At 37.4% G+C, this 25,837-nt stretch overlaps 3 protein-coding genes across 4 annotated transcripts; 2 read left to right on the top strand and 1 right to left on the bottom strand.

The window, feature by feature from the left end:
• The first annotated feature begins 11,898 nt into the window (after nucleotides 1-11,898).
• On the top strand, nucleotides 11,899-15,179 carry LOC103426352 (ras-related protein RABF1). Of its 2 annotated transcripts, none has more exons than XM_008364448.4 (8): nucleotides 11,899-12,197; nucleotides 12,503-12,579; nucleotides 13,194-13,277; nucleotides 13,402-13,496; nucleotides 13,677-13,782; nucleotides 14,420-14,509; nucleotides 14,596-14,682; nucleotides 14,876-15,179. In XM_008364448.4, the coding sequence occupies exons 1-8, from the start codon at nucleotides 12,173-12,175 to the stop codon at nucleotides 14,930-14,932; spliced, it is 621 nt and encodes a 206-aa protein (XP_008362670.1). In that variant the 5' UTR covers nucleotides 11,899-12,172; the 3' UTR covers nucleotides 14,933-15,179. The 2 variants fall into 2 exon arrangements, with proteins under 2 accessions (XP_008362670.1, XP_017185326.1); XM_017329837.3 differs by having other exon boundaries at nucleotides 11,927-12,197; nucleotides 14,774-15,179.
• Nucleotides 15,177-16,502, bottom strand: LOC114825881 (putative F-box protein At1g46984). The gene has a single exon (XM_029104920.2). It carries the CDS (start codon nucleotides 16,500-16,502, stop codon nucleotides 15,177-15,179), a length of 1,326 nt encoding a protein of 441 aa, XP_028960753.2.
• Nucleotides 16,503-21,570: 5,068 nt separating this feature from the next.
• LOC103426351 (U-box domain-containing protein 14-like) lies at nucleotides 21,571-25,275 on the top strand. The gene is made up of 4 exons (XM_008364446.4): nucleotides 21,571-22,185; nucleotides 23,277-23,393; nucleotides 23,579-23,992; nucleotides 24,082-25,275. Exons 1-4 carry the CDS (start codon nucleotides 21,904-21,906, stop codon nucleotides 25,162-25,164), a joined length of 1,896 nt encoding a protein of 631 aa, XP_008362668.3. The 5' UTR covers nucleotides 21,571-21,903; the 3' UTR covers nucleotides 25,165-25,275.
• The last annotated feature ends 562 nt before the right edge of the window (nucleotides 25,276-25,837 follow it).

The following is a 25,837-nucleotide window of genomic DNA, read 5'->3' as shown; positions in this document are numbered from 1 at the left end:
CATCAATTGTATTTTTTTTTTTTTTTTGAAAATCTGGAAAATTCATTCACCGGGTAAAAATACCAAAGGAAACCGAAAGCTTACAACGAAGCAAACAATCAAAGCAACACTAGAAACAGGTAGTGCAAGGAGGTTACAAGAGATCTAGACGCCACACCTCATGCTAAAGCGTCCCTCCTTGCCCTACCAATACAGTTAATGAGGACACGGGAGGCCATCGTTACACATAACATGAATAAGGGAAGATGGGGGTCGAACAACCCAAACAAAATCACATACTTCCTTACAATTCTGCGAAGCCAAATGATCTGCTACTAAGTTTGTACCGCAAGGTTTAGAGTCATTTGCACACTGAGTCATGAAGTTTTAAATTTCGTATATTACACTACGTGATTTTTGGATTGTACCAAATTAACTCTTTGATTGATTTTACTCTCTAGTTAGATTTATTAAGTGCTAACGTAACATATACTACCCACATTTAAACCAACACTAACACTTTCATGACGAAATGGGTTAATTGGTGCAATTATAATGTGTGCTTCAAATGTAAGTCCAGTCTATGTCACATCATTGCTTAATGTCAAACATTTACATATTGGTTAAATAATACATTATTCCTTTAGGGGTGTGTTATCTACACATCCCATTTTACTTCTCACACACCCCTTGATAATTTATGTCTGTTGATCTTCTTCAATTCATCTGATCTGACGGCCGAAAATTAAAAATATGTGTGAGAAGTAAAATGAGGAGTGTGGATATCACACCCCTTCCTTTATTAATTAAAATACTAGGTAGCACAACCTGACTAGACACTAATTAAAAAAAGAAAAAGAATAATTGGGAGTTGGTCAAGTGGGAAAAGGAGAGAGAAAGTCCTTCATTGGAACCAAGGTCAGAGAACAACGGAGCTATGATGGTCTTCTATGCGTTCATCTATGTCTGATAGTAGATCTTTCTTCTTGATTCAAAGCAATTCTATTGCACAACTTCTGCACAGTCATGATAATCTTCTCTCTTCCATCATCTATCCAAGTTGTTGGATGGCCCTCGAAGATCCTCATAGACGCTTCTTCGGACTTCCAAACGGTTCCTGAAGCAATCGGGCCCATGAATGGATCCACCTCTTATTCAGGGTTCGGTGGAGGTTACCCTTTGTTATATATCAAGGACTAAGAAACATGAATGTTTTGTGCATAACAAAAACAGTGGTATCATCAGAAGGAAATGACCCATTTGCTATCAGTCTTCAATGAAGTCGATCCCCTTAAAGTGGGTTAGTCTAATCAGCAATGCCACACATAAAACTCCAATGGCTCGACATCTTTTATTTCAAAAACTAAAATACGTTTGCCAACAGTAGTCAGTTATTTTTATTTCACCTAATATTCTCGTCACCTTAGATATGCAGGCCTTATTGTTGTTCTATTTATATCTCCTCCATTAAAACTCCGCAGAACCCGTGCTTGTTTGTGTATATCTCACGGAGCCAATTGTTCTTCCGAACCAGCTAGTGTTTAGTTCAGTGATAGTTTTCTTTTCAGATGTTCCAGAAGTTTTAAGTTCGTATCTCCCATTCTTGGTTGGCTAATAATTTTCCTACGTACAAATTCGCTATTTAGGTATTCGCATCAATTCGGATTTCTTTTAGACTAGAAAGAGAGTTATCATAAAACATGAATAAAATAAAAACACATGAGAAATGAATAGAGATAATGCTTTAGATGACAAGACTGTTGAATTCCACATCGTCCATACTAAAAGATAAGTAATAGTTTAAATATTCTAACTCCACTCTAATTAACACCGAGACCTTTTGTGATAAAACCTCACACCTGACGGATTGTGCAGGTGGTAATTACCAAGTTGGGGACAATATCGGTGTTGTTGGAAGTGGGCCGTACGGCCGTCTCTTTGATAATTCTACATGGTATCAGAGCCAGGGAGCGGGCCCGTATTGTATAGCCACGTGATGGGTGGGCCCCCTTGGCCCCACGCAATGATGATGAATCCCTTGGCCCCGCGTGTAGGGTGTGTCCCCTTAGCTCCACGTGGTTGCCGATGTGTGGATCTACCACGTGTGACCCACTAATTGGCTCCCACATGAGGGGGTGTGTTGAATCCCACATCGTCCATACTAAAAGATAAGTAATAGTTTAAATGTCCTAACTCCACTCTAACTAACACCGAGACCTTTTGTGATAAAACCTCACACTTGACGGATTATGCAGGTGGTAATTACCAAATTTGAGACAATATCGATGTTGTTGGAAGTGGGCCGTATGGTCCGTCTCTTTAATAATTCTACAAAGACGAGACGAGCATCCTACCATGCATGCATGGTCTGTAAGACCATAACGTGAAATGGCCGACAAAATGTCCATACACAATCTCCCAACTGAGTTAGGCAAAATGAGAGTTTGAAACCATGTGTATGTGTTTGTACGTTTGTGGTGGGGTGTTATCTTGTCAGCATCTCAATGTGGTTATAAAAACTAGTAACATGTCGAATCCAATTAGCAATTGAGAGGTCTCACGAAAAGTCTTCACATTCAAAAGCCAAATTAGATGGATAATACAGCTATATTCCCTCATAGAGTAAGTGACATGTTCGAAAATCTGTTTAGATGGAGTTTCAAAATAGTTGTATATAAAGAAGGAGAACGATAAAAAAAGAAATCCAAAAGAATAGCCTTTGTTGATGATATTAAATCAAGAAAATCCGCTTCGTAATTATATGATTAGGGTCTTGATGAAGAACTAAGATAGTAAAGTCGTTTGGGCTAGAGACTTGGAGCCGATTATTAAACTAGAGATTTGGTCTCAAGAGCTGGTCTATCCCTCCGGGTGTAGTTTGTGTAGTTCCGTTACAATGTCTCTTTCTAATTCGCTTTTCATTTTCAAAAACTGAAAACTAAATATTGATTTCAAAAATGAAAGAAATATGAAAATATATATACTTAGCTTAGATTTAGAAATGCTCTAGTACTCCAATATTATTGAAGAGGAATTGTTGGGTAGCACCAACTACTACAGTTTAAAGATTGGAGTGTTAAACTAGGAAGGGGAGACTATAAGCAAAATGTCCTTTAACAGCTGAAAAATCAATGATGTTGCTTTAGAAAGGACTCCAATTATTTGACTTCAGGTGGGATTGTCCCCTAGGAAGTTGCTTAGTCTACTCATCAGGACCTCTAAATATCACCCAAGAATGTCTATACTTGCTTAATTCCAACCTCACATACCGATGGGATATATCCTTCATTCCTTGCATTCTCCATATGCTACCTTCCATCCTAGACTATGGTCTATAGATAGCTAGCTAACAAGCACTTGGATATCGATCTATTTGGTACAACCGATGCCAACCATGATAAATTTGGACTCATTTTTTAAGGGGAGAAATAAAGTAAATATCTAAAGGGGTAATGTTTATGTGCCTTCTCGACTAAGTATAACTTTTTTATCTTCTATCAATAAAATTCACTTGTACCAATCTTTTCAAATAATGCAAGAAGTTGTATTTTGTATTTGGGAAAGTTTTGGATGAGATTTGGCTGCCAGGAAATAAGAACACTTAAATTCTTAAGAGAAATGCTAGCAAAATTTTGTTAGGGAGACTAACTATTTAGACAAAATTTTGTAAACCAACTTTTCTTAAAGCGCCTCAAGAAAGATCTTTATTCTCATTTTTCCAAGGTGTATTGGTCTAAAAAGTTGGTCTACCTACATTATTCATTTTATTTTGGTAATGTTACTAACTATTTAGATCAAATTTTGTAAACCATATGACATGATTGTTGATGAATGGATTATTACTTTAATGGGTAAATTACACAGTAGCCCCACAGGTTTTGAGGTCTATTACAATCCCATACAACAACTTTAAAACATTTCACTTTCATACCTCAAGTACTATTTTATTTCAATATAATACATCTGTTAGATTTTTCATCCATTAATCCGTTAAATGCTAACGTGACTGCCACATTTGTGCCACGTGGCAAAAAAATTAAAATTTTATTTTAAAACCTAAATTTTCTCAAAAAAAAAATTGAAACTCATATCTGCAAGAAGAAGAAGAAGAGGGAGGAAGAAAGAAAAAGAAAAAAAAATTCCCTCCCCTCCCCAATGACCCAGAAGAAGAAGAAGGAGGAAGAAAAGAAAAAAAAATTGAAACAAAACCTACATCTGCGACGAGAAGAAGAAGAAGGAGAAAAAGAAGAGGGAAGAGCGTCGCCGGGCCGAGAGGGGGGACCGGAGGTGGGTCACTGGGCGGGGGGTGCGACGAGAAGAAGAAGAAGGATAAAAAGAAGAAGAGGGAGAAGGGTTACCGGGCCGGGAGGGGGACCAGAGGTGGGTTGCTGGGCCGAGGGGTGCGACGAGAAGAAGAAGAATAAGAAAAAGAAGAAGAGGGATGAGGGTCGCCGGGCCAGGGGGTGCGACGAGAAGAAGAAAAATGAGAAAAAGAAGAAGAGGGATGAGGGTCACCGGGCCGGGAGGGGGGACCGGAGGTGTGTCGCTGGGCGGGGGGGGGACAGGAGGAGGGTCGCTGGGCAGGGGGGACAATTTTTTTTCTCTTTTCTTCCTCCCTTCTTCTTCTTCTTTTTCTTCTTCTGGGTCGCTGAATGGGAGGGAAGGGACAAATTTTTTTTTTTTTCTTTTCTTCCTCCCTCCTCTTCTTTTCTTCTTCCTCTTCTTCTTCTTCTGTGTCACTGGGGTTGGAGGGGTTAGGGACAATTTTTTTTTCTTTTCTTTTCTTCCTCCCTCTTCTTCTTCTTCTTGGTCGCTGGGTGGGGGGAGGGGAGGAGGGACAAATTTTTTTTTTCTTTTCTTCCTCCCTCTTCTTCTTCTTCTTATTCCCCTTCTTCTTCTTCTTCTTCTGGGTCGCTAGGGGGGGAGGGACAATTTTTTTTTCTTTTTCTTTCTTCCTCCCTATTCTTCTTCTTCTTGCAGATGTGGGTTTCTTTTTTTTTCTTTTTTTTTTTGAGAAAATTCAGGTTTTTAAAAAAAATTTAAAAATATTTTATTTGCCACATGGCAGACATTTGGCAACCACGTCAGCATTTAACAGATCAATGGATGGAAAATGTAATGGAGGTATTATTTTGAAATAAAATAGTACTTAAGGTATGAAAGTGAAATGTTTTAAAGATATTGTAAAGAATTGAAACGGACCCCAAACCTGAGGTATGAAAGTGTAATTTACCCTACTTTAACTATTGATTAACCTGCTTATCTCATATTAGTGACACGTCACATGGTTTGCAAATTTGGCCTAAAAAGTTGGTTTTACCTAGCATTACTCATTTTATTTCTTTGTTAGTATAATTAAAATTTTAGTCAGTCATCACAAAAGTAATTAAAGTTTTAATTTTGTGTGTTAGTGGAATACATGTAGCATGTGTAAAAGTGAGAAGGTTGTAATCAAAAGGTAAGTGAGAAGATTGCTAGCATGTCCAAATTCTAAAGCATTGTGTGAACTGAAATTTGGATGCTTTGGTGATTTGGGCCAATGAATGAATTTGAATTGAACAAGCAACAAAAACTTGGCTCAAAGTTCTTAACATTATTAACTAGGATGAGCCAAAGAAGAACACCAGGCCCAAAGTTTAGAGTAATGCCCAAATATATGTTACTATTGTTTTAGAGTGATTATCATATGTTTGTTCTTCTGCAAGGTTTGTAGCAAAGATTTGAGGAAAGCAATGTTCAACATGCTTACAAGGATTTGAATTATGGTGCTGATTTTTTTGGCTCAGTTAGTGTAGATCTGAGTCTTCATAAACCTTTGTGAACCTCCAAGTGATTAAGTTAGTATTTTAGAATTTTGAAGTGCATTAGTAGTTTCTTTGTGCTCATCCCCTCTTGCCCTATACAAAAATACTTTTTTTATTAAAAAATGTATTTAAATAAAAGTCAACAATGCCAACAAGTCTTGACCCAAATAAAATGAAAAAAAAAACCACTAAAGAAAAAGTATGATGAAAGGAAATGTGAAGTGATTTTAAAATTTAGGGCATGTTTATTTAACAGAAATGATAAATTAAGTGGTCGTTTGATAACTATTTTGTTTTTTGTTTTTAATTTTCAATTTTCAATTTTTTTTAGTTTTTCTTTTTTTAAATGAAAATGGAAATTTTGTTTCATAATTACTTTCAATTTTCATTTTTTTTTATAGAAAAAGTGTGACAACTCAAGGTAAAATTTTTGAAAACTCAATAAAGTAGTTCTGGTTTTTCAGTTTTTAGTTTTTTATTACATAGTAGCCCTTCAGGTTTGAGGTCTATTACAATCTCATACTATATCTTTAAAACATTTCACTTTCATACCTCACGTACTATTTTATTTCAAACTAATACATCAGTTACATTTTCCATCCATCGATCTGTTAAGCGCTGATGTGGCTGCCACATTTGTGCCACGTGGCAAAAAAAATTAACCTAAATTTTCATAAAAACAAAAAAATCCTTAGAAAACCCAGATCTCATCACCCCACCCCTTCCCCCCCCCCCAGTAGAAACTTCATCCCCGTCATCATCTTTCCCATCCGTCGTCCCTCCCTGCAACCCAAATCCAAAACCACTCCCACCCATCCTTCACATCCTCCTCCGCACCCATCCTCCACCTCTTCCGCGCACCCATCTTCCCATATCCCCCCCCCCACCCGAGCCCAACCTGCAACACAGAAAAAAAAAAAAAAAAAAAAAAAAAAAAAAAAAAAAAAAAAAAAACCATCTTCATCTTCCCCAACCCACCCTTTTCTTCTCCCTCCCGTCTTCCCCAAACCCACCATGCACCCATCCTCCACCTCCTCCTCCACACCCACTACATGCAACCTAGAAAAGAAAAAAAAAACCCATATCCCTTTCCCTATAACCCAGATCCCATATTCCCCAATGGATATGGATTTAAGGAGTGGGGTGTGTAGAGGAGGGAAGAGGGTGGGTGTAGAGGGTGGGTGCGGAGGGTAGGTGCGCGGGTGGGTGCAAGGGTGGGTGTGGAGGAGGATGTGGAGGATGGGTGCGATGGGTTTGGGGAAGACATGAGGTGTAATACCCTGAAAATTTAAAGATATGAATATGTGGAGAAAATAAAAAAATAAATCGATATATGGTTGTGAGAAGTTGAATTGAGAACTTTTAAAGTTCTATTTCCGGAAATTATTATAATTTTTGTAGTAAAATTATTGTTAAGGGGAAAGGACGAAAATGCCACTAGTTGGCTTAACGTAATTATATGGTAACGTATTTTATCCTCGTATATTTTGGCATATTCCTTGACACATTTGGATAGAAGATGATTTCACGAGAGTGTAGGAGGAAACCATTCGACAAATAGAGTTATAACGAATGAAATAGAAACGAACAAAAGTTGGGGTAAAATAGTCATTTTGCCATGATTTTGGGAAGGTTCCAGATTTGTGTTTTGGATGGAAATAGGCTACGAAAAGAAAAAAAAAGTTACAGAAGTGGCTGAAAACATAAAAAGGGGGGGGAAGAAAGAAAATGCGAGAGAAAATAAGAAGGATAGTGGAGGGCTGCCCAATTAGGGAAAAGGAAATAATTGAGTGACCAATGAGAAAGAGAGAAAGGAGGGGAAATGAGAGAAAAGAAAAGGAGGAAGAAACCGGTCCCTAACTCGTTGACCCGTGTACCAGGCGGTGACCCGGTTTGATTCTAGCCACTTTCCATCATTTTTCAGTCGGAATTCACCCATCCACCACCTACAACCTCTTCCAAAATCCTCCATCTACCAATTATACCCCAAAAATATGGAGAATTGGCTTTGAATTGGGGAAACCCGCCCCGGTGGGTGCGGTGGTATATTATCGAAGATCCATCAATTATGAAACGTTCTCTTCCAATTACCACCACCATTAGACTTCCTTTAAGGCCTAGAACAAAGCCTATGCATTAGTTAAGGCGTCGCCAAATTATAGGGTTCCGGTGGTTCGTGGCCAAATTCAAGTGTTTTCTGGCCAAATTGGACTTCGACCCAGGTATAAAAGTTGTTCACCTTGACTTGCTCTACATTTTGTAAAATTTAAGAATTTTTAGAAATAGTTGAATTTTTCCGGCAAGTCGGAGCAGCCGACAGCCACCCGCGGCGACGCACGACCAAGGAGCCGACATTGTGTTTTTATGCGAATTTCATTATTCTAATTATGCTTATGAGATATAATCTGCTATGGTTTGAATATTAACATAATGGTTGACACACCCCTACCGAGGTCGAAGCATGCTGGCCGTCACGTGAGAGTGACGTAACCATGTGCATAATGCAGAAGCAATAATGATAAGAAATATAAGAATAATTAAAAACCGAACTACTAGAGTACACTACTAAACAGGAAGTGTTAGGAGTAAGATACAAAAGTAAATACTCCTAATCAGAGCATAGAAAGTCTAGGTGTAGTCCAGTAGGACAAGTACTAATTATACAGTACTAGGAATGTCCTACTATTATTTAGATATGACAGAACCGCCGAAGTCCTCGCACCCAGCAACTGCAAACTTACCTAAAACCTGGAGGGGCGCAAAACAGAAAACGTGAGTGGGCAAAAACAAATGTTTTACAAAACCATTTCATTTATCAACATATCTAGCCCTTCGCTGCAAAACATGTATAATTTTTCCCAGAATCAGAATATAAGCATATATATAAATAAATATGAAATATATCAACTCAATTTATGCTTCATATAATCATATTCATATGTATACCATGCCAAGATATAACAGAGTAAGCAATTTAGGTATGAATAATTTCATAGAAATATAGCATGTTAGCCGGAACCCCTGTGGTAGTCTGTACAACTGAATTCATAGCTCAAATGTCAATCTAGCCAGAGTCACTACAATGACCTATACGACAATATACTGCACAAGAGTCGAAACCAAATGAAAAGGTATGTACTACAATAATGGGTGTAATATAATCATGCTCAATACTACTCTCATATAATAGTTGGGCGATAAATCGCTAGTCACCTACTAGTTGGAACCATAATAAAGGTATGTACGACAAGACTGTGCACCTGAATTGGATCCAATATGAGCATATGGTGCCGGAGGTGACATAATAAACAGGCATGTGCCATATCTCTGGCTAAATCACAATCACCCTAAGTGCAGTTTTCTGAGCTCAACGTTATTCAATCACATATCACATCATCGATAATTCACATAACCAAACATAACTCACATGAGCTTACCTAAGCATCCACAACACCACAATTATATATAATGCATCATATACCAATTCATATACGACATATAAATTCATATGCATGGCATTTAAGGCATACTTTCATTTAAACACATATTTCTGGGAAAATATCAAGTATATAGATATATACTGAAAACCAAAAGCCCACTCACTGGTATGTCAAAGGGTCGTAGCCCCCGAATCGCCCTTGAATGCGCTCGTCCTCGGGATAAGTCTCACCTATATGCAAATTAACTATAAAAACGTTATTTTAAAGCACATAGACAAAACTAGCTAATAACTTCTCATACATAGCTCAAATTGGGTATATGAATATACCACAGTGACCTACACAACCTCAAGATCATCCCCAAATTTTTAGAATAATTTTTGGACCACTCACGCGCCAGCAAAGGCACGGCCCTACGCACCCCCACGCATAGCCATGTGACCCTTACGCGCCCCCACGCACAGCCACGTGACAAGCATACTGATGGCATCAGTCAATGCCGTAAGGAATATTCTAGGGAATATTCCGTTAAAACCCAACGGCAACAGTTAAAGATGACTGACGGCGCTAGCATATTCCGTCAACCTTGACGGAATATACTTCTTTCTTCTCCGGTGAGTCGTCGATCGCCGGTTACCGGGTAAAACTTTAAAATGCCTATTCTTCTTCGTTTCTTCACCATTTTCCACAAAATTGGTACCAAAATGAAGCTAATAACATGTAGAATCACGTTATATAAGTTTCAAGGCTTAAGATTTAGTAGGTTTTCTCCGAGAAAGCTCGATAGTTCGGCTTACCTAGATACACGTCGATCTTGGCCTTCCGACATTCATTTCCTTCCAACGAAATACCCCGAGACTCATAAGGACCTCCTTAAGCTTCCTATAAGCTTCAAATTCCCTGAAACACAAGATTTCACGTATGCATGAACAGTGACAAAATTGAAGCTAGGGTTTCTACGTGAAATCGAAGGTTTCCTTACCTAAAAATGGTACCAATCGATTTGTCTGAGCTTCATGAACACAATGGTGTGCTTAAGTCCCTTGATCTGTCATGTTTCAAAGGGATTTAGGTGTCGTCCGTACAAGAGAGAAGAGAGAGAAAGTCTAAGAGATGATAGAGCACGGGAGAAAAGAGAAAGGGTGAGTGTTGTGTGTGTGAGCTCCACGTGGTCACCAACCAACCAAGCAAATAACCTCTAAGTCTCATAATATGTCACACACATACACTACAATCTCAACGTCTAAGGATAAAACCATCCTTTCACGTCCTCGAGAAATAAATAATACACATCTCCGGGACAGGCTGTGACAATGGTGGTATATGTTGGATTAATTGAATATATTCAAAATTGGTTTGAATTTTGGAAATGTGAACTACGAAAGACTTGATCCCACTCAAGGATACGTAGGCAGTCTAACAAAGTTTAGATGCGGCCTTAAATAATTGAGAATAAATTTTTAGTTGGAATCTTGATCTAAGGGATGAAAATGGAAACAAATTGGGAAAATAATTAATTAATTGTATGTTTTGATAAGAGAAACATGGTTCAAACTATGAGGAATTAAGGAATTTAAAGTAAAGAATCTTAACTTTTGATAGTAAATTATCAACAATATTACATTGGGCCTATCATCAAAATTATTTCGCGAAATAACTATTTCGGGGGCGGGGAGTTACAGGAGAGGGAAGAAAGGGGTGGGTTGCAAGGAAGGGGGGTCGTGGAAGATGAAGATGGGTTCTTCTTCTTCTTCTTCTTCTTCTTCTTCTGGGTTGCAGGTTGGGTAGGGGAGGGAGGGAGGGAAGACGAAGTGGGGGTTGCTAGGAGGTGTGTTTCAGCTTTTGTTTTTGGTTATTTATTTATTTATTTATTTATATTTATTTAGAAGATTCAGGTTTAAAAAAAATTAAAAAATTGTTTTTTTGCCACATGGCACAAATGTGGTAGCCACGTCAGCGCTTAACGGATCAATGGATAGAAAATGTAACGGAGCTATTATTTTGAAATAAAATAGTACGTGAGGTATGAAAGTGAAATGTTTTAAAGATGTTGTATAGGGTTGTAATAGACTTCAAACCTGATGGGCTACTATGTAATTTACCCTTTTTTTTTTAACTAAAAACTAAAAGTAGTTACCAAACAAAATTTCAACGAAATGGTTATCAAACATCCCCTAAAAGAATTGAAAAACTTATAAATATGATAAGGGAATAAAATTTATTAGTCCTTCTAGTTTTTTTTTTTTGGAACAAATTAGTCCTCCTAGTTAGATGTGACTAGTTGATCAAATTCTTGATATTCAAATATTTGATTAAGAAATTTTTGGAGAAACTCACATTTTCTGATTCTCTATATTTCAAACGCAGAAAATTAAAAGTCAAAATAATTTTCCTTTCCACGTTTTAGTAAACGAGAAAGACTAAATAATTGATCAAGGGCATGCATATGCCCCTAAATTTATTTGCTAGAAAATATATAATCTTCAAGTTTCTTAAAAGAAAAGGCAAAACATAAATTGTCTTAATTTTATTGTACATTTCAAATTTCTAAATGGCACTGTTATTAGCACTTTTAAAAGTTCATCCTACATTCTCGTTATATTTTTTTTTTTACTTATAGAAAGTTTAAAATACAAAATAAAAAATTTTGAATGCGAGTAACAATTCTCATTCTAAATATACAAAAACACCTCGTAGGCTTGTAGTAGACTATACGTTAAAAATAAGTGCTCTTCTTCCTTAGGAAGTTAGTTTGTACCAGCCATTAACGACCTTAACTTTTACCTCCAATAACCCATAACCATCTCTGCAATTTCATTCACCTTCCCTGTTCCCTCGCTTCTCCTCTCCTCCACATAAACCCTAGACCCACATCCACTTCACACCCACCTGCACGCGGGCACCGATTATTTACAGTTGCATATTCAATAAGAACATCAGAGGCTCACAATGGGTTGCTCCGCCTCCCTTCCAGGTAAATCCGCATGTAAATTTGGATCCTTTTAGGGATTTCGTTTCTAGGATTTACTGTTTCGATTCGATCACATTGAAATTTCCATCTGGGTCCTCTTTATTTGGTCTATCTCCTTGATTTCTAAGCTCAACGAGATTGAATTGAGAGAGAGAGAGAGAGAGAGAGAGAGAGAGAGAAGGGTTATTTGTTTGCTTAATTAGGATTTGCGTTTCGCTAATTGCTTCGATTGTGATTACCCTTTTGATAATTTTGTTCCATTTTCTTGTGTTTTTTAATTTGATTGAATGGGGATTGGTTGCTTGCAGATAGGAGTTCAGGGCGGTTGGCCGGGCCAAATTCCGAGAACGGTGGAGCTTCTGATGCCAAAAATCTCCGTGTGAAGGTATTTTTTAGGCTAAACTTATGCAATTAATGATGTTACTGCCACATATATGGAGTTAACAGTGCTTGATACTTGAGTCATTACCAACTTCTGCTCATTTGAAAGTTAGTGTGGGTGTGGAAAATGCTAACTTTAACTTAACATATATGACTAATGTGTTTCAATACGCTTAACAGTTTTCTATGTGAATCTCATACATTAGGGAATGCGTCCTAACAGCGTACATTAAAAATAGGGTCCAGAATTTTTGGATTTATGATAACACTAGTTTCTTGACAATCATTTATTTATGCCGGGTTGGATCTTTAAAATTTATCGGATGAGTTGTCTTCTGCAAACTGGTAGTAGGTGGAGCTCGAGCATATTGGCAGACTTAGAATTTATTACGGAGTTCAGTTGAGCAAATGTTGCCGTTAAAAAAACTTTAAAAAAAAAAAAATCAGTAGTGAGATGCATTCAGTATTGAAGTTTAAGAGGATTCTGCTTATTTTGTTTAAAATTTTGAAGAACAGGAGACTCTTTGTATAAAATTGATAAAAGCAATAATGTCCATCATGGTTTATATAAAGCATATGACTGAATGCAACTAACCTTTCATTCTTGTCACTCTTCAGCTAGTTTTGTTGGGTGATTCTGGTGTTGGTAAAAGCTGTATTGTTCTGCGTTTTGTTCGTGGTCAGTTTGACCCCACATCCAAGGTAAGGAACATGTTACTGCTATGTACCCTGTTTTTGGGTTTCAATATCTAGCCTCTCCGTTGAGGTACATAGAAGCTAATATGATGATCATTTATTCAAATTTTATGGTTTTTAATATTTCCAGGTGACTGTTGGAGCTTCATTCTTGTCACAGACGATAGCTTTACAAGATTCTACAACAGTTAAATTTGAAATATGGGACACTGCAGGCCAAGAGAGGTATTTTGCCAATCGTTTTAGATGTAACACTAGTTTACTGGTTTATGGTAAAATTTCATCCTATGTTCTTGTTTCCAAGGCATCCTCCTTTGCCCTCTCCTGTACTCCTTCCTGGATACTTTCTCCCGCAGTGTACTCCTTTTGCAGAATTTTATTGATTGTTTATTAACTCCTATTCAGGTATGCTGCATTGGCCCCACTCTATTATCGTGGTGCTGCAGTTGCAGTTATTGTATATGATATAACAAGTCCAGATTCTTTCAACAAAGCGCAATATTGGGTTAAGGTATCTTTTACGAAGGCACACAAACATCAATTGTGATATTTTTGTTGTTTCTTTATTTAGGTGTAAATCATTTCTTTTTGTTCAATGGAAATCATCCTTATACTCTTGCATCCACGTTTAGCAAGCAACAGGTCTGACAAAGATAAAAAAACTGTTTAATAAACTATGAGGTTATAAAATGTACAGATTTTTTTACCTCATCGGTAAAGCGTCATATAGTCTACCATTAATGGTTAGTTTCTTTGTTTATCTCGCAAAGAGTTGAACATGTGGGACAGTGAGGTTCCACTTGGCTAACTAAGAACCTCTAAGCCAGATTGTTGTCAATGCGTAAAAGATCCACTTCATATGTTATAACTACTCCACGCATTATAGTTTTAATACCAAGGAGGAAGAGCAGCTAACTGTATTGAACTAGGAGCTCATAATTGGATGTTTGCCTATCAATCTTCTTTATGGAGCTTATGCTCTTATCGAATGTGCAACTTTGCCTTGATAATTTGCCTTGCTACATGGACTTCACCAAAAATCCATTTTGTTTAAACTACACTTAAATTATTTCAAGTTTTCTATAACTGGTTTTTGTTGGTTTGAATTTGCGTTTTCCAACAACTGATAAAATATTAGCTCTCTACAGGAGCTGCAGAAACATGGGAGCCCTGATATTGTCTTGGCCTTGGTCGGTAACAAAGCTGATCTTCATGAGAAACGTGAAGTTCCTGTTCAAGTGAGTTCATTACCACTCAATCTAGTGCATGTCTTTGCAAAATAGACTTTCACATGACTAAATAAACACCTGTTTTGTATGTAAAGGATGGTATTGAATATGCAGAAAAGAATGGAATGTTCTTTATCGAGACATCCGCAAAGACAGCAGATAATATTAATCAGCTGTTTGAGGTAACCCTAGTAACGTTTATGTTTCGGTCATAGGATATTTCTGTATTAGCCATTGAATTGTTATTTACAGTAGACTCCATTCCAACTTCAGGTTCCTACCTTATAAAGCCAGAACTTTAAATCAAATTATAAACCCTTAAATCCGAAGCTCATCGATTACTAGGAATGCTGACACCGTGTCTTGTTTGGGCAGGAAATTGCCAAGCGACTACCCCGTCCAGCCCCTTCAACAACGCAGCAGAATCCGTGAAAGCTGATTAAATAAGGAACTTATTCATGCTATGGAGACCTAGTTTCCTTTCTGTAATTTCCCAATTTGTGTATATTGTGAAATAGCTTGTAGCTTTTGCTTTTTGCTGGCCTGTGGGTTTCATCCGATAGTTTCAGTTGGAACTGCATGATCGTAATTTGCACACACTAATAATCTGTAAATGCCTGGGAACCCACTATAACATAGCTGACCGAAGTGTTAATAATCTTTTAGACATTTTTCATCATTTTGGTTTTCTTGATCTTCTAAAGTAAACCAAATCTCTCCCGCTTGCTTTTCCAACTTTAGCCCGGTTCTCAATAGACAAGGAGATTTCAGTAACTTGTTTTGCTTCAACCAAATCTCCATAATTCCTGAGAGACATCAAGCTCTCGGTACAAGTAAAGATCCTCTTATAATACTTACTACCTTCCAGTTTTGCAAGATTCATGGAAATACTCGTCAGATCCAAGAAGAATATACTTCTATTGGTGTGATCATAGCAAGTATCCTGGAAAAATATACCGCGCTCCCATTCACCACATGCCGACACATGAAGGTTCCGAAAAGGATGTTTCATATCTATTTTGTAGTTCAGCACCCACTCTTTCTTGTCATAGTTTTTCAATCCCCATATCTCCATATGAATATCTGACGAACCATCCACTAGGGCTAATGATCCTCTCAAGTTTAGCAAGTGAAAAAGCGCGAGCGAGGTACCTGACTTTTTTTCTAAGGTGGGGTGAGGAGTCCAATAAAACTCCTCTTTCTTGAAGTCGAAAGAAAGTATACTTGGTAGATCGCTTTCTGCTTGAACAGTTGAATACTCATTTGGACGAAGAACCAACCAATGCGTGTCTCCATGTGCCGATGCTATTTCGTTGGAGAACCGGAGGCAAGGAGGAAGAACTGAATATATCTCTAGCCATGAGCTTGTGCCAAGAACAAGAACTTCGGCCACCGATACCATTTTCACCATTTTGTTGCACGAAGGTTTCTCATTGGTATGTTGGGAAATACGAACAACCTTGAAGTTGTTCGTTAAGCTGTCAAATCCCATGCCGTACGAATCACATTGGCAGCTGAGACCTGTATTATTGGCTGCAGGGAGTATTAGAACTTCCCCCTTAAGAGGATCCAATAGGAAAGGTAGGTATGCTTTGGAACTGATCTTCCCTCGAAATAAAAATAAGTTGCAAAAAGCAAAAGACAAGATATATGGAAGCCTGGACCAAACCCCAGAAATATTTCCATGTTTGATCTTTCTCAAGGTGGTGTTGTCGCCATGGTATATTAATGGGTGCGTAATATTTCCTTTACCTTTCGAGGATTCGATGAGAAGCATAAGTCGAGGTACTTGACGAGGAACATTACTGGTACAATCAGTACTACTACTAAGTAAACGATGCGTGTGCAGTGTAACAAAAGAGAGGTCGTCAACCGTGTCTAAGAATGCCTTAGATACACACTGGATGCTACGAAGCGAATTTACGGGCAGTCTCAAAAGGATGTTGATAAGGATTTCAATGGGAAGGTCCATCAACTCTGTGTTGCAGGAGCTGTGCCTCATTCTCTTCTGGGTCCTCATCATCAACATATGACAGTCAGAAGGACTACAACCCTAATTGATAACAAAGCAGGTTTTATATTCAAGAAATTATAAGTATACAAAGATATGCTAAGCTAGCTAGAAATTATCATATAAGTAATAATTGGACGAGAATATTTGTACTTGTGTCAGAGAATTCAGGATGCTGCTTCTTGAATTTTTCATCCCCGTTTTTAGTATATAAGTATACACCCTGCATTCCAAGATTCTAATCCAACTCAAATTAGGATACAACCTCCTAGACTTAGACCCAATGCGTGTGGGAAATACCATTCAATTAGGAAAGCGTACTGCCAGATTGCGGCTGCCGCACCCTTTTCCGCAATGCTAACTGCTATCCAGTATCCACCAAAAAACCCTAGGCTAGCTAGGGTTTCCTATCTGTTAGGTCTTAGTTGAAAGTTTGAAGCCCTAGTTGTATGGTTTCGACCACTTCGGTTTGTTTGCACAGAACTTATGCTAATACTATATAGTATTAGGTCAGGGTTATCAATCATCCCTTAAGTGTCTTTTATTTACTTATTTCTTTAAATAACCAAAACACAATATTAGAGTTTGCTCGATAACCATTTCGTAACACAATAGTTTTTCTTCTCTAACGTTGTACTTCAACGACCAAACGCCATGATGTCGGTGTCGAAGAGTAGGGTTGTGAAATTGACGAGCTCGAATAACGGAATATTCGAAGTAGAAGAAGCTATATATGGCAGCGCTGTCGGAACCGATAAAATCCCTAGTCGACGTCATCGGTGTCAACCATGTGATACCATAGCGAGAGGTCAATTCCAAAACCCAGTCATGATGATAAGAGTGGTGGAAGATTAAGCATAATGCTTCTTATCAGGGTGTTACTAAAAGCACAACAAGCACACAACAACTAATCAAAGATTGGGAGGCTGAATTTGTTGAGGAAGTGTCCAAGCCAACGTTGTCATTAATCTCTTATGCACCGCAAACTTTCTATGTGTGAAGGAATTGCAGGATCTTATGTTTCAAAAGGTTGCAGATTTGATTAAGGTGAATACAGTTGAGGAGATTTGCGAGTTGTTTCCCATCAAGCTTTAAGATATGGTTTTTTTCGCGAAAAGATCAAAATGATTTAGAGTGGATAAACTCAGAGATCACAACATCGATTTTCATTATCAGAGATCAAAATGAAGAATTATGTCAATCTCAATAACTATTTTGACGAATAAGCCTTAAATATATATATATATGCAATAATGTGATTTAAATTCGTTTTTACGTCAGAATTGAACCTAAGATCTCTTAGGTACAAGTAAAGATAAATATCATTAAACTATAGTACTAACTCACCGTTCGAAATACAAGTTAATTTCTTAAACTCAAACACATGTCATCAAAGTTAAATTCTTCAAGTTAACCTCAAGCACTTCTTTGGGCCGGGTTTTGTATTGAGAAAGAACAAAATTCAATTAGAGTTATCTCATAGATTTGAAAATTAATTATCTTGAAGAATTAACGATCAGATTTCAATTACTGTGAGATAAGGATAACATCAAATCTTATCTAGTGATCAAAATCCTTGTGCTATCAGGTCTCTTATGATCTTAGGGGAACACGAACTATTCTAATACAAACAACATACATTAGTTTTCATTATGAGGCCCAATAGCAGGAGAAGAAAAACGGTGGTCTCTCGTGCTAATAACACATGAAGATAAAATACTATATACTATATATAGCATGGCACAATAACTTGTTAAACTTTCAAATAGATGGGTCGAATGATTCAACACTAATATTGTCCTCAACTTAATTATCTGTATCGCAACAAGTGTGAGATTTTATTCTAAAGGGCATTGGTGTAATTAGAAGATGGAACCATTTCTACATAAATCATAATAAAACTAAAAAGTAACTTTTATAGAAAACACGGTATGAATATGAATTTACTTATCATTCCAATTTTATCAGATGTCCCGCAGGGACTAAAATTTGATCTATCGGTGGTGATTAATTATTTTACAAGTCAAAAGTTTGTTTAGTCTAATTTCAATAGAGTAATTAATTAAAGTGGGATGTATAATTATTTGGTTTAATTATTCTTTTCAACCTGAAAAGAAAGGAGCGTGTAGCCAAGCAAATTGACAAGGGTAATTGAACGGTCCAGATCGAATCGGAAGCAGGAGAGGGACCTGCCGATATCCAGTGATTGACATTCTTCATCTGCCCAATAGAACAATAGAAAACGAGGGTCGTGGGTCCTTACCTTACCAAATATTCAGGCCGCGGATTGGGTGTCCATTCCACGTCGGCATGATCGCGACACGTTGCGCTTCGTTATTAGGCGCCGGCGGGAACTGTTCTTTGGAACGCGTAGTTGACTGACCTGGTGGCCTCTTCATTACTGGATAAGCTAGCTAGCCGGGTTGTTAATTGGCTCGTGTCAAAAATTGGCTAATCAAAATAAAAAGTAATAGGTTTACCCAGATAAATAAATACAAAGTAATAGTCATCGCTCAGTGTTACGGTCTAGTGGTATTCCTCTTAGGTTCGAATCAAGTGGATGACGAATTTGATATCAAATTAGGTTGTCCATTGTGTGGCTTAACCGAACTCCCCCTCCTATTAGTGTAAAAATGTAGATGTACTAAAAAAAAAAGTAATAGTCAGAAGACTTGTTTTTAACCACCACGAGTGGCTCAATGGTTTGGAACGAATTTCAAACCCGTATTTCACACAACACGCCTTGGAGTTCAATTCTTGGCGCTCGTAAATCGCAAGATGTTGGCCTCAGAGAGGCTGAAATGCCTTTATGAATCTTCTGGTCCCCAAAATGGAAGGTCTGCGGTGGCTAATGGTTTCCCCTTTTTTAAATTACCAAAAAAAAAAAAGTGACTCTTCTTTTCCTTCATGAGTAAGTATACAATATGTTTCTTTTTATTGAATAAAAGATATTATCTACACTAACTAGAGGAAGTGAGCTTAGCCTCACAATATGCTAGTAATAATATGATTCGAATTTATCTTTGGTGAGAATCGAACCTAAGACCTCTCACTTACAAGTGAATGAGAATACCACTAAAAAAAAATATACAATATGTTCAAATATTGGGGTGCAACTTCAAAGCTACTCAGCACTCAGTGTTGGTATTTTTGCTGTTAGATTTGATTTCCACCAGTATTAAATCTTTTATTATCAATCTGAACCATTCATTTTCTACAAGCTACATACCAATACCATTGAAGAAAGATTGCACACGTTACAATTTTATTTTACAAATGACATCAATTCAACTTTTCTTGTTACCAAACTCATAAAAGTGGTTGAAGATATTGAAAAATTGAAACCCACAAACTCCACCCTTCATAACTCGTAAACCTTTCGCATGTCAACCTCTATTGTCGACTTAGTCACTCCTTTTGATTAGACTACGAAATTAAGATAATATCCCCCAAAAAACGATCATAATTAACATACAAAACATTCAAGATTAGTTGCCTCTTAAAGCTGATAAGAAATCATATTCATTCAATTTCTCTCTCTCTATCAAACAACTCATGATGGATTAACGTCACCTTCAATTTCCATCAAGAACTCACATTCTTTAAGCCATAAAATAATCATTAATGCAAAGATTGGAAGAGCATGGTAAAATTTAGATCCATACAGAGGAAAAAAAATTTAGTGTGTCGGGAACACGGTCCAGTATATCAAACTTCATAATATAAGTAGTTGAAAAAAAATTTCAACCATTTATATTATGATACCTAATGTACAGAGTAACGTTTTCGGCATAATAAAATAAATTTCCAAAGGAAAAAAAAAAGACGAGATTTTGGCTTTAAGTTGAAGCGGAGCACAGCTAACCGATTGGCTAATTTATAGGGGGGGGGGGAGTGAACAATAGGAAGGACTTGGCCAAGTTACTTGGTAAAGGTCAAAAATACCCCTTGTTGATGGATGCAATTTATTAAAATCATATTTACAAATCGGCGGGCTGACAAAAGAAAAATAAAATATTAATGTATGACCAGATCAAATTTCAATCCTACTTTGACATACTGGAAAATGGCAAGTGAGAAACTTTCAAATTTCAAAGATTTAGGTGTTATAACAAGAAAATGAATTACAAAAAGTTAGATAAGAAGGATCAGAAATGAATCATACGAGTATTACAAAGTCATGCAAAGGGAATTTGCAAAATGATTACTTGAAAGAAGTAATGTACATGTCTCTTATATACCTTGTTACCGCTCATGTGATACATATTCTAAATTCATTTTACGTAAATTTATACGATCTATTTCTTCTTCATTTTATTTAAATACTTTAGAATATGAAAGTTTCTGGTCCAGACATACCCGTTATAATTCTTAAGTTAACGAAGTTCCATTATTTTCATTATCAATTTATCGTCACAAATATTTATTTTACTTAATGCATCTGCTTTGATTAGTTCTTTTGCAACGCAATGTAAGGGGCAGTTCCGTCACAAGGCAACAAAAATTTGGTCATAAGTGATGTCATCTGACTAACAGTTAACCCCATACAAGGATTAAGCAATGACTTCCTAACTTACCATGAATCCATAGTTGAATCACATTACTTGTTCTTTAAGCAAGATTTCTACCTAGTGGAACAATGTCTCAACTTTTAAGGCATACAAATACGATAACGATGTATGTTTGGTATTAAATTGCGACGCATAAAACCTTGTTATGGGTCAGTAAAACATTTACGTATATCCTATAGTAGGTGAACATCAATTTTTTTTTACAAGTCAATATTAACCTAAATTACTCCAAATACAAGGAAGAGATTCAGGAGACTCAACTACAAAAGGAACTATTCATAAATTTGGACTATGAGTTATTAGAAAACAAGCACATACTAAGCTATACATGATTGAGAAATTGTTTTAGTATAATGATATTATTTACAGTAAGAAATGAGATATTTAGATTAAGTCGCATAATAAGTTAAACATAATAACTTTTATTAATATTTAATTCGTGGTTCACAAGAGTTGAAAAATAACACCAGAACAGAATACTTAAAAGAGGATTTTGTAAAAGTATCATACTTATGTATATATTTATTTATTTGTGCGTTTAAAGAATTTCACAACTCTCTCCTTCGTCAGGAGTCGACAGTCGACAGACCAAACTCCAACCTTTGGCGTTACCATATATATACACAACAACCACCTTCTTTTTCCAGCACCACCACCATCCATGGCGTTTACTTTTGCATTCCAATTTTGCCCCTTTCTTTCTTGACACCGCCATCCCAATCCCAATCCCAATCCTTCAGTTTGCTCATCTGGGCCTTCTCCATCTCCCCTAAAACCTCCAGCTCCAGCCCCTCCCAGTCCAATTCAGCTCCCAATCCCACATGGGTCCAACGGGAGAAGATACGAGCAGGTCAGTAGTGAGTCAACTCGCCGAGTCGGTGAAGGCGATTTCCGAGTTGCCCGAGTGCCGAAACGCGTTCAGGAAGATGTACGGCAACTTCGTGCGGAGAGTCAAGCTTTTGAGTCCTCTGTTCGAGGAATTGAGGGATGGCAATATACCGCTGGGAGAAGGAGAAGTTGAAGCTCTGGAGTCGCTGGGGGAGGCTTTGAATTCGGCAAAGCAGCTCATCAAGTCGGTCAACCAAGGGAGCAAGCTTTATCAGGTACTTGCTTTGTTTTGTTTGTGTTTTTCAATTTTCTGTTTTCTGTTTGGTTGCTGAGAAAACGAAGGAAAGTGGAGAGAGAAAAGTAAAGTTTTGGGTTTTGTAGCATTTGATGTTGTAGGAATTCTAAGGTATTTTGAAGTTCCCAGTTTGCAGGAAACACAATTCTTAGCCGAGGTGGTTTTAGTTCGAAAAGGATTCTGAAAATTGTCAATCGAATATATATTGCTCAAGTTCTGTCCATTTTGTTTTCTGCTAGAAGGAGCATAATACCGCAATGAAAATGTTTTGTCCCTTAATTAGCAACAAACAGAAATGTTATGCGTTTTGCTAATCTAATAAGTAGACAACTCTACTCAATCATGTAAAATACACCAAGCAACCAAGGATGACACATTTTTCACGGAAACACCAAAGTGATTTACGGTGGACAAACTTAGGGACCACTTACATTGATTTTCATTGTCAGGACCAAATTGAGGAGTTATGCCAATCTCTCTGGTTAACAACCAATTAAGAACCTTCGCCGAATATTATTTTGAACTCCATGTTTGTTAACTTTGAAAATTTCTCATCTATGCAACACACAAGTTAACTCTGCATTATTGTTATTTAACAGTTTTAATAGTTCATTGCCAGGTTAATTAAGTTGCTGTGAAACCTTTTTTTTTTGTTAAGGACCGAGTAACTTGACTTCTTAGAATGTAGTGCGTTCATACAAAGGAGGTTTTGGAACAATAAGTTGCATCTACTCGCATTCTATTTGTGATATCCTGACTTTGAACTGAATATAATGATCACGTGTAGTACTAGTGTTTACGTTATCACTGTGAGTTCGTGCTTTCATTTCTTCCGATTCTTATTTAACATATAGAAAGTGAGATTGACTTCCTCCAAGACGGGTAGATGTCCTTCTCATGCACACTTGATCTCTGGTGTAGTAGCACTAAATATGAGCATGTTATTTTTCTTGATTACTGCTGTTGTTGGAAACAACAGAATATGAACATCAATAAATGTTTTATTTACCAAGATGTATGCTAATTGCTCGTCAGGGTTTTAAAGGTAGACAGTGTTTTCTTATGTAACAGGCTTTGCAGAGGGACGAGATTATTGATAAGTTTCACCAAATGACAGTAAAAATTGAAGCAGCATTGAGCAAAATTCCTTATGAGAAATTTGACACGTCAGAGGAAGTTTGCGAACAGGTACATTTACAACCTGCATTCCATATTTTCATTTGAAGAAGATTATTAGCAGAAAACGACTCATAGTATATCTTTTTTCTCTTTGCGCTTTTTTAATGCATAAAATTATAAAACGCATAAAATAGTGTCAAATTATGGAGTATTTAAAGTATTTAACACGAAGTAACCCATGTAATTTCTTTCAGATTGAACTAGTGCATGCTCAATTCAAAAGAGCGAAAGAAAAAAAGGACTGCCTTGACTCACAACTAGAGATGGATTTAGCCGTAGCAGTAAGAGGCACAGATCTTGACCCTGCAGTAATAAAAAGACTTTCGGAGAAGTTGTACCTCAGAACCATCAACGATCTAAAGCAAGAGTCACTTGCTTTCCATGAATGGGTTATCGCAAGTGACGGAGATCTAGGGGACCATTTTGAAAAGATGCAATCTCTGCTTAAGAAGCTAAAGGACCTAGTGCTTATGGAAAACCCAGAAGCCGACAACTCAGAATGTGACAAGAGCACGGTCAAGCATAGATCTCCTGTCATACCAGATGATTTCCGGTGTCCAATATCACTAGAATTAATGAAGGATCCTGTGATTGTCTCAACTGGACAGGTACATCCTTGATCTTCTTTAACAACATACCGCTTTGTCAGTTTCTCTGTTGTACTCGTTGTGGTTAATGATTTCACTTATTTTTGCAGACATACGAAAGATCGTGTATTCAGAAGTGGTTGGATGCAGGACACAAAACTTGTCCCAAAACACAGCAGACATTGTTGCACACAGCCATAACACCAAACTATGTTTTGAAGAGTCTAATTGCTTTGTGGTGTGAAAGCAATGGTGTTGAGCTGCCCAAAAAGCAAGGGAATGGTAAAAACAGAAAAGCAGGAAGCAGTATTTCAGACTGTGACCGTGCTTCTATTGCTTCATTGTTAGAAAAACTAGCAAAGGGGAACTCGGAAGAACAAAGAGCAGCTGCTGGTGAACTCCGCTTGCTGGCAAAGAGGAATGCAGATAATAGAGTGTGTATTGCTGAGGCAGGAGCCATTCCTCTCCTTGTTGAGCTTTTGTCGTCCGCTGATTCTCGGACCCAAGAGCATGCCGTTACAGCACTTCTCAACCTCTCGATAAATGAGAGCAACAAGGGAGGGATTGTAAATGCTGGAGCTATACCCGATATAGTAGATGTTTTGAAAAATGGCAGCATGGAGGCTAGAGAAAATGCAGCTGCAACTCTTTTCAGTTTGTCTGTTGTAGATGAAAACAAGGTGGCAATTGGAGCTGCTGGAGCTATCCCAGCCCTTATAAAATTGCTGTGCGAGGGGACACCGAGAGGGAAAAAGGATGCAGCTACCGCTATTTTTAATCTTTCAATCTATCAGGGAAACAAGGCCAGGGCTGTAAGGGCAGGTATTGTGGCCCCACTGATGAGATTGCTCAAGGACGCGGGAAGCGGGATGATGGATGAAGCGCTAGCGATCCTGGCCATTCTGGCTAGCCACCAAGAAGGGAAGGCAGCAATTGCTCAAGCTGAGCCAATCCCAGTTTTAGTGGAAGTTATAAGAACTGGTTTCCCACGCAACCGGGAGAATGCTGCTGCTGTGTTATGGTCGTTATGCACAGGTGATTTGCAGCAGTTGAAACTAGCAAGGGAACTCGGTGCGGAAGAGGCAATGAAGGAATTGTCGGAAAATGGCACTGAGAGGGCCAAGAGAAAAGCTGTAAGTGTTTTAGAGCTGCTTCAACGCGTCGACGATGATTTTATTCCCCAACAATGCTAGTAGGATGAAGTGTAGTTTTACTGTAATACACTGTAATATACGCAATGTTTGAAATATCAGTATGTAAATTTATGGATATATCAATGCATGTATCGATATCAGTTGCCGGAAGTTGTGGAAATTTGCAATGGGGTAGGTACATCAACTCATTCAGACTTAGTTGAAATTAGAGGAAAATTTCTCAAAAATAATTCGAAAGTTCGAAGTATGCAATGAATTCTGGCAAAATTTCTGTAGTGAAGGAGTAAATATCATTGATATTGATTTTTTTATGTTTCATCAATATAGGGTGAAGTTTGCATTTCAACCCCCTTTTTATATAGGTTTTTGATTTTCGGATATTTAGACGGAAATATCGAAAAATTTGTGAATATTTTAAGCATTGAATACACAATATCAACATATCAAGCGTTCTATATTATTGGAGAGTTACCATAAAAATTAATTAATAAGCAAGAAGGCAGGAACATTCTTGATTTTTCTACAATTCAACATGGCCGGCTTTTCCAAATATAGTTGACCGGGTTTTCTGTTTCAGATAGCGATTTTCACAACTTCCAGAATTCCACGTTTTATGCACTCGCAACGTTTGGATAAAAAATTCGGATGCGACACAATCTCTCTTGTTTTATTTTCCAGGTCAAAAACGGTAGGTTTGTAAACTTACATGTTT

This window comes from Malus domestica, chromosome 07, assembly GCF_042453785.1.
Source record: "Malus domestica chromosome 07, GDT2T_hap1".
Taxonomy (NCBI): domain Eukaryota; kingdom Viridiplantae; phylum Streptophyta; class Magnoliopsida; order Rosales; family Rosaceae; genus Malus; species Malus domestica.
This window is presented reverse-complemented; position numbering and strand designations above follow the sequence as displayed.

Coding starts and splice junctions, on each gene's coding strand:
- LOC114825881 (XM_029104920.2), bottom strand. CDS start 16,502: ATGAGGCACAGCTCCTGCAACACAGAGTTGATGGACCTTCCCATTGAA.
- LOC103426351 (XM_008364446.4), top strand. CDS start 21,904: ATGGGTCCAACGGGAGAAGATACGAGCAGGTCAGTAGTGAGTCAACTC. Junction 23,394..23,578: donor CAGAGGAAGTTTGCGAACAG/GTACATTTACAA, acceptor AATTTCTTTCAG/ATTGAACTAGTGCATGCTCA. Junction 23,993..24,081: donor TGATTGTCTCAACTGGACAG/GTACATCCTTGA, acceptor TTATTTTTGCAG/ACATACGAAAGATCGTGTAT.
- LOC103426352 (XM_008364448.4), top strand. CDS start 12,173: ATGGGTTGCTCCGCCTCCCTTCCAG. Junction 12,580..13,193: donor CCAAAAATCTCCGTGTGAAG/GTATTTTTTAGG, acceptor GTCACTCTTCAG/CTAGTTTTGTTGGGTGATTC. Junction 13,497..13,676: donor GACACTGCAGGCCAAGAGAG/GTATTTTGCCAA, acceptor ACTCCTATTCAG/GTATGCTGCATTGGCCCCAC.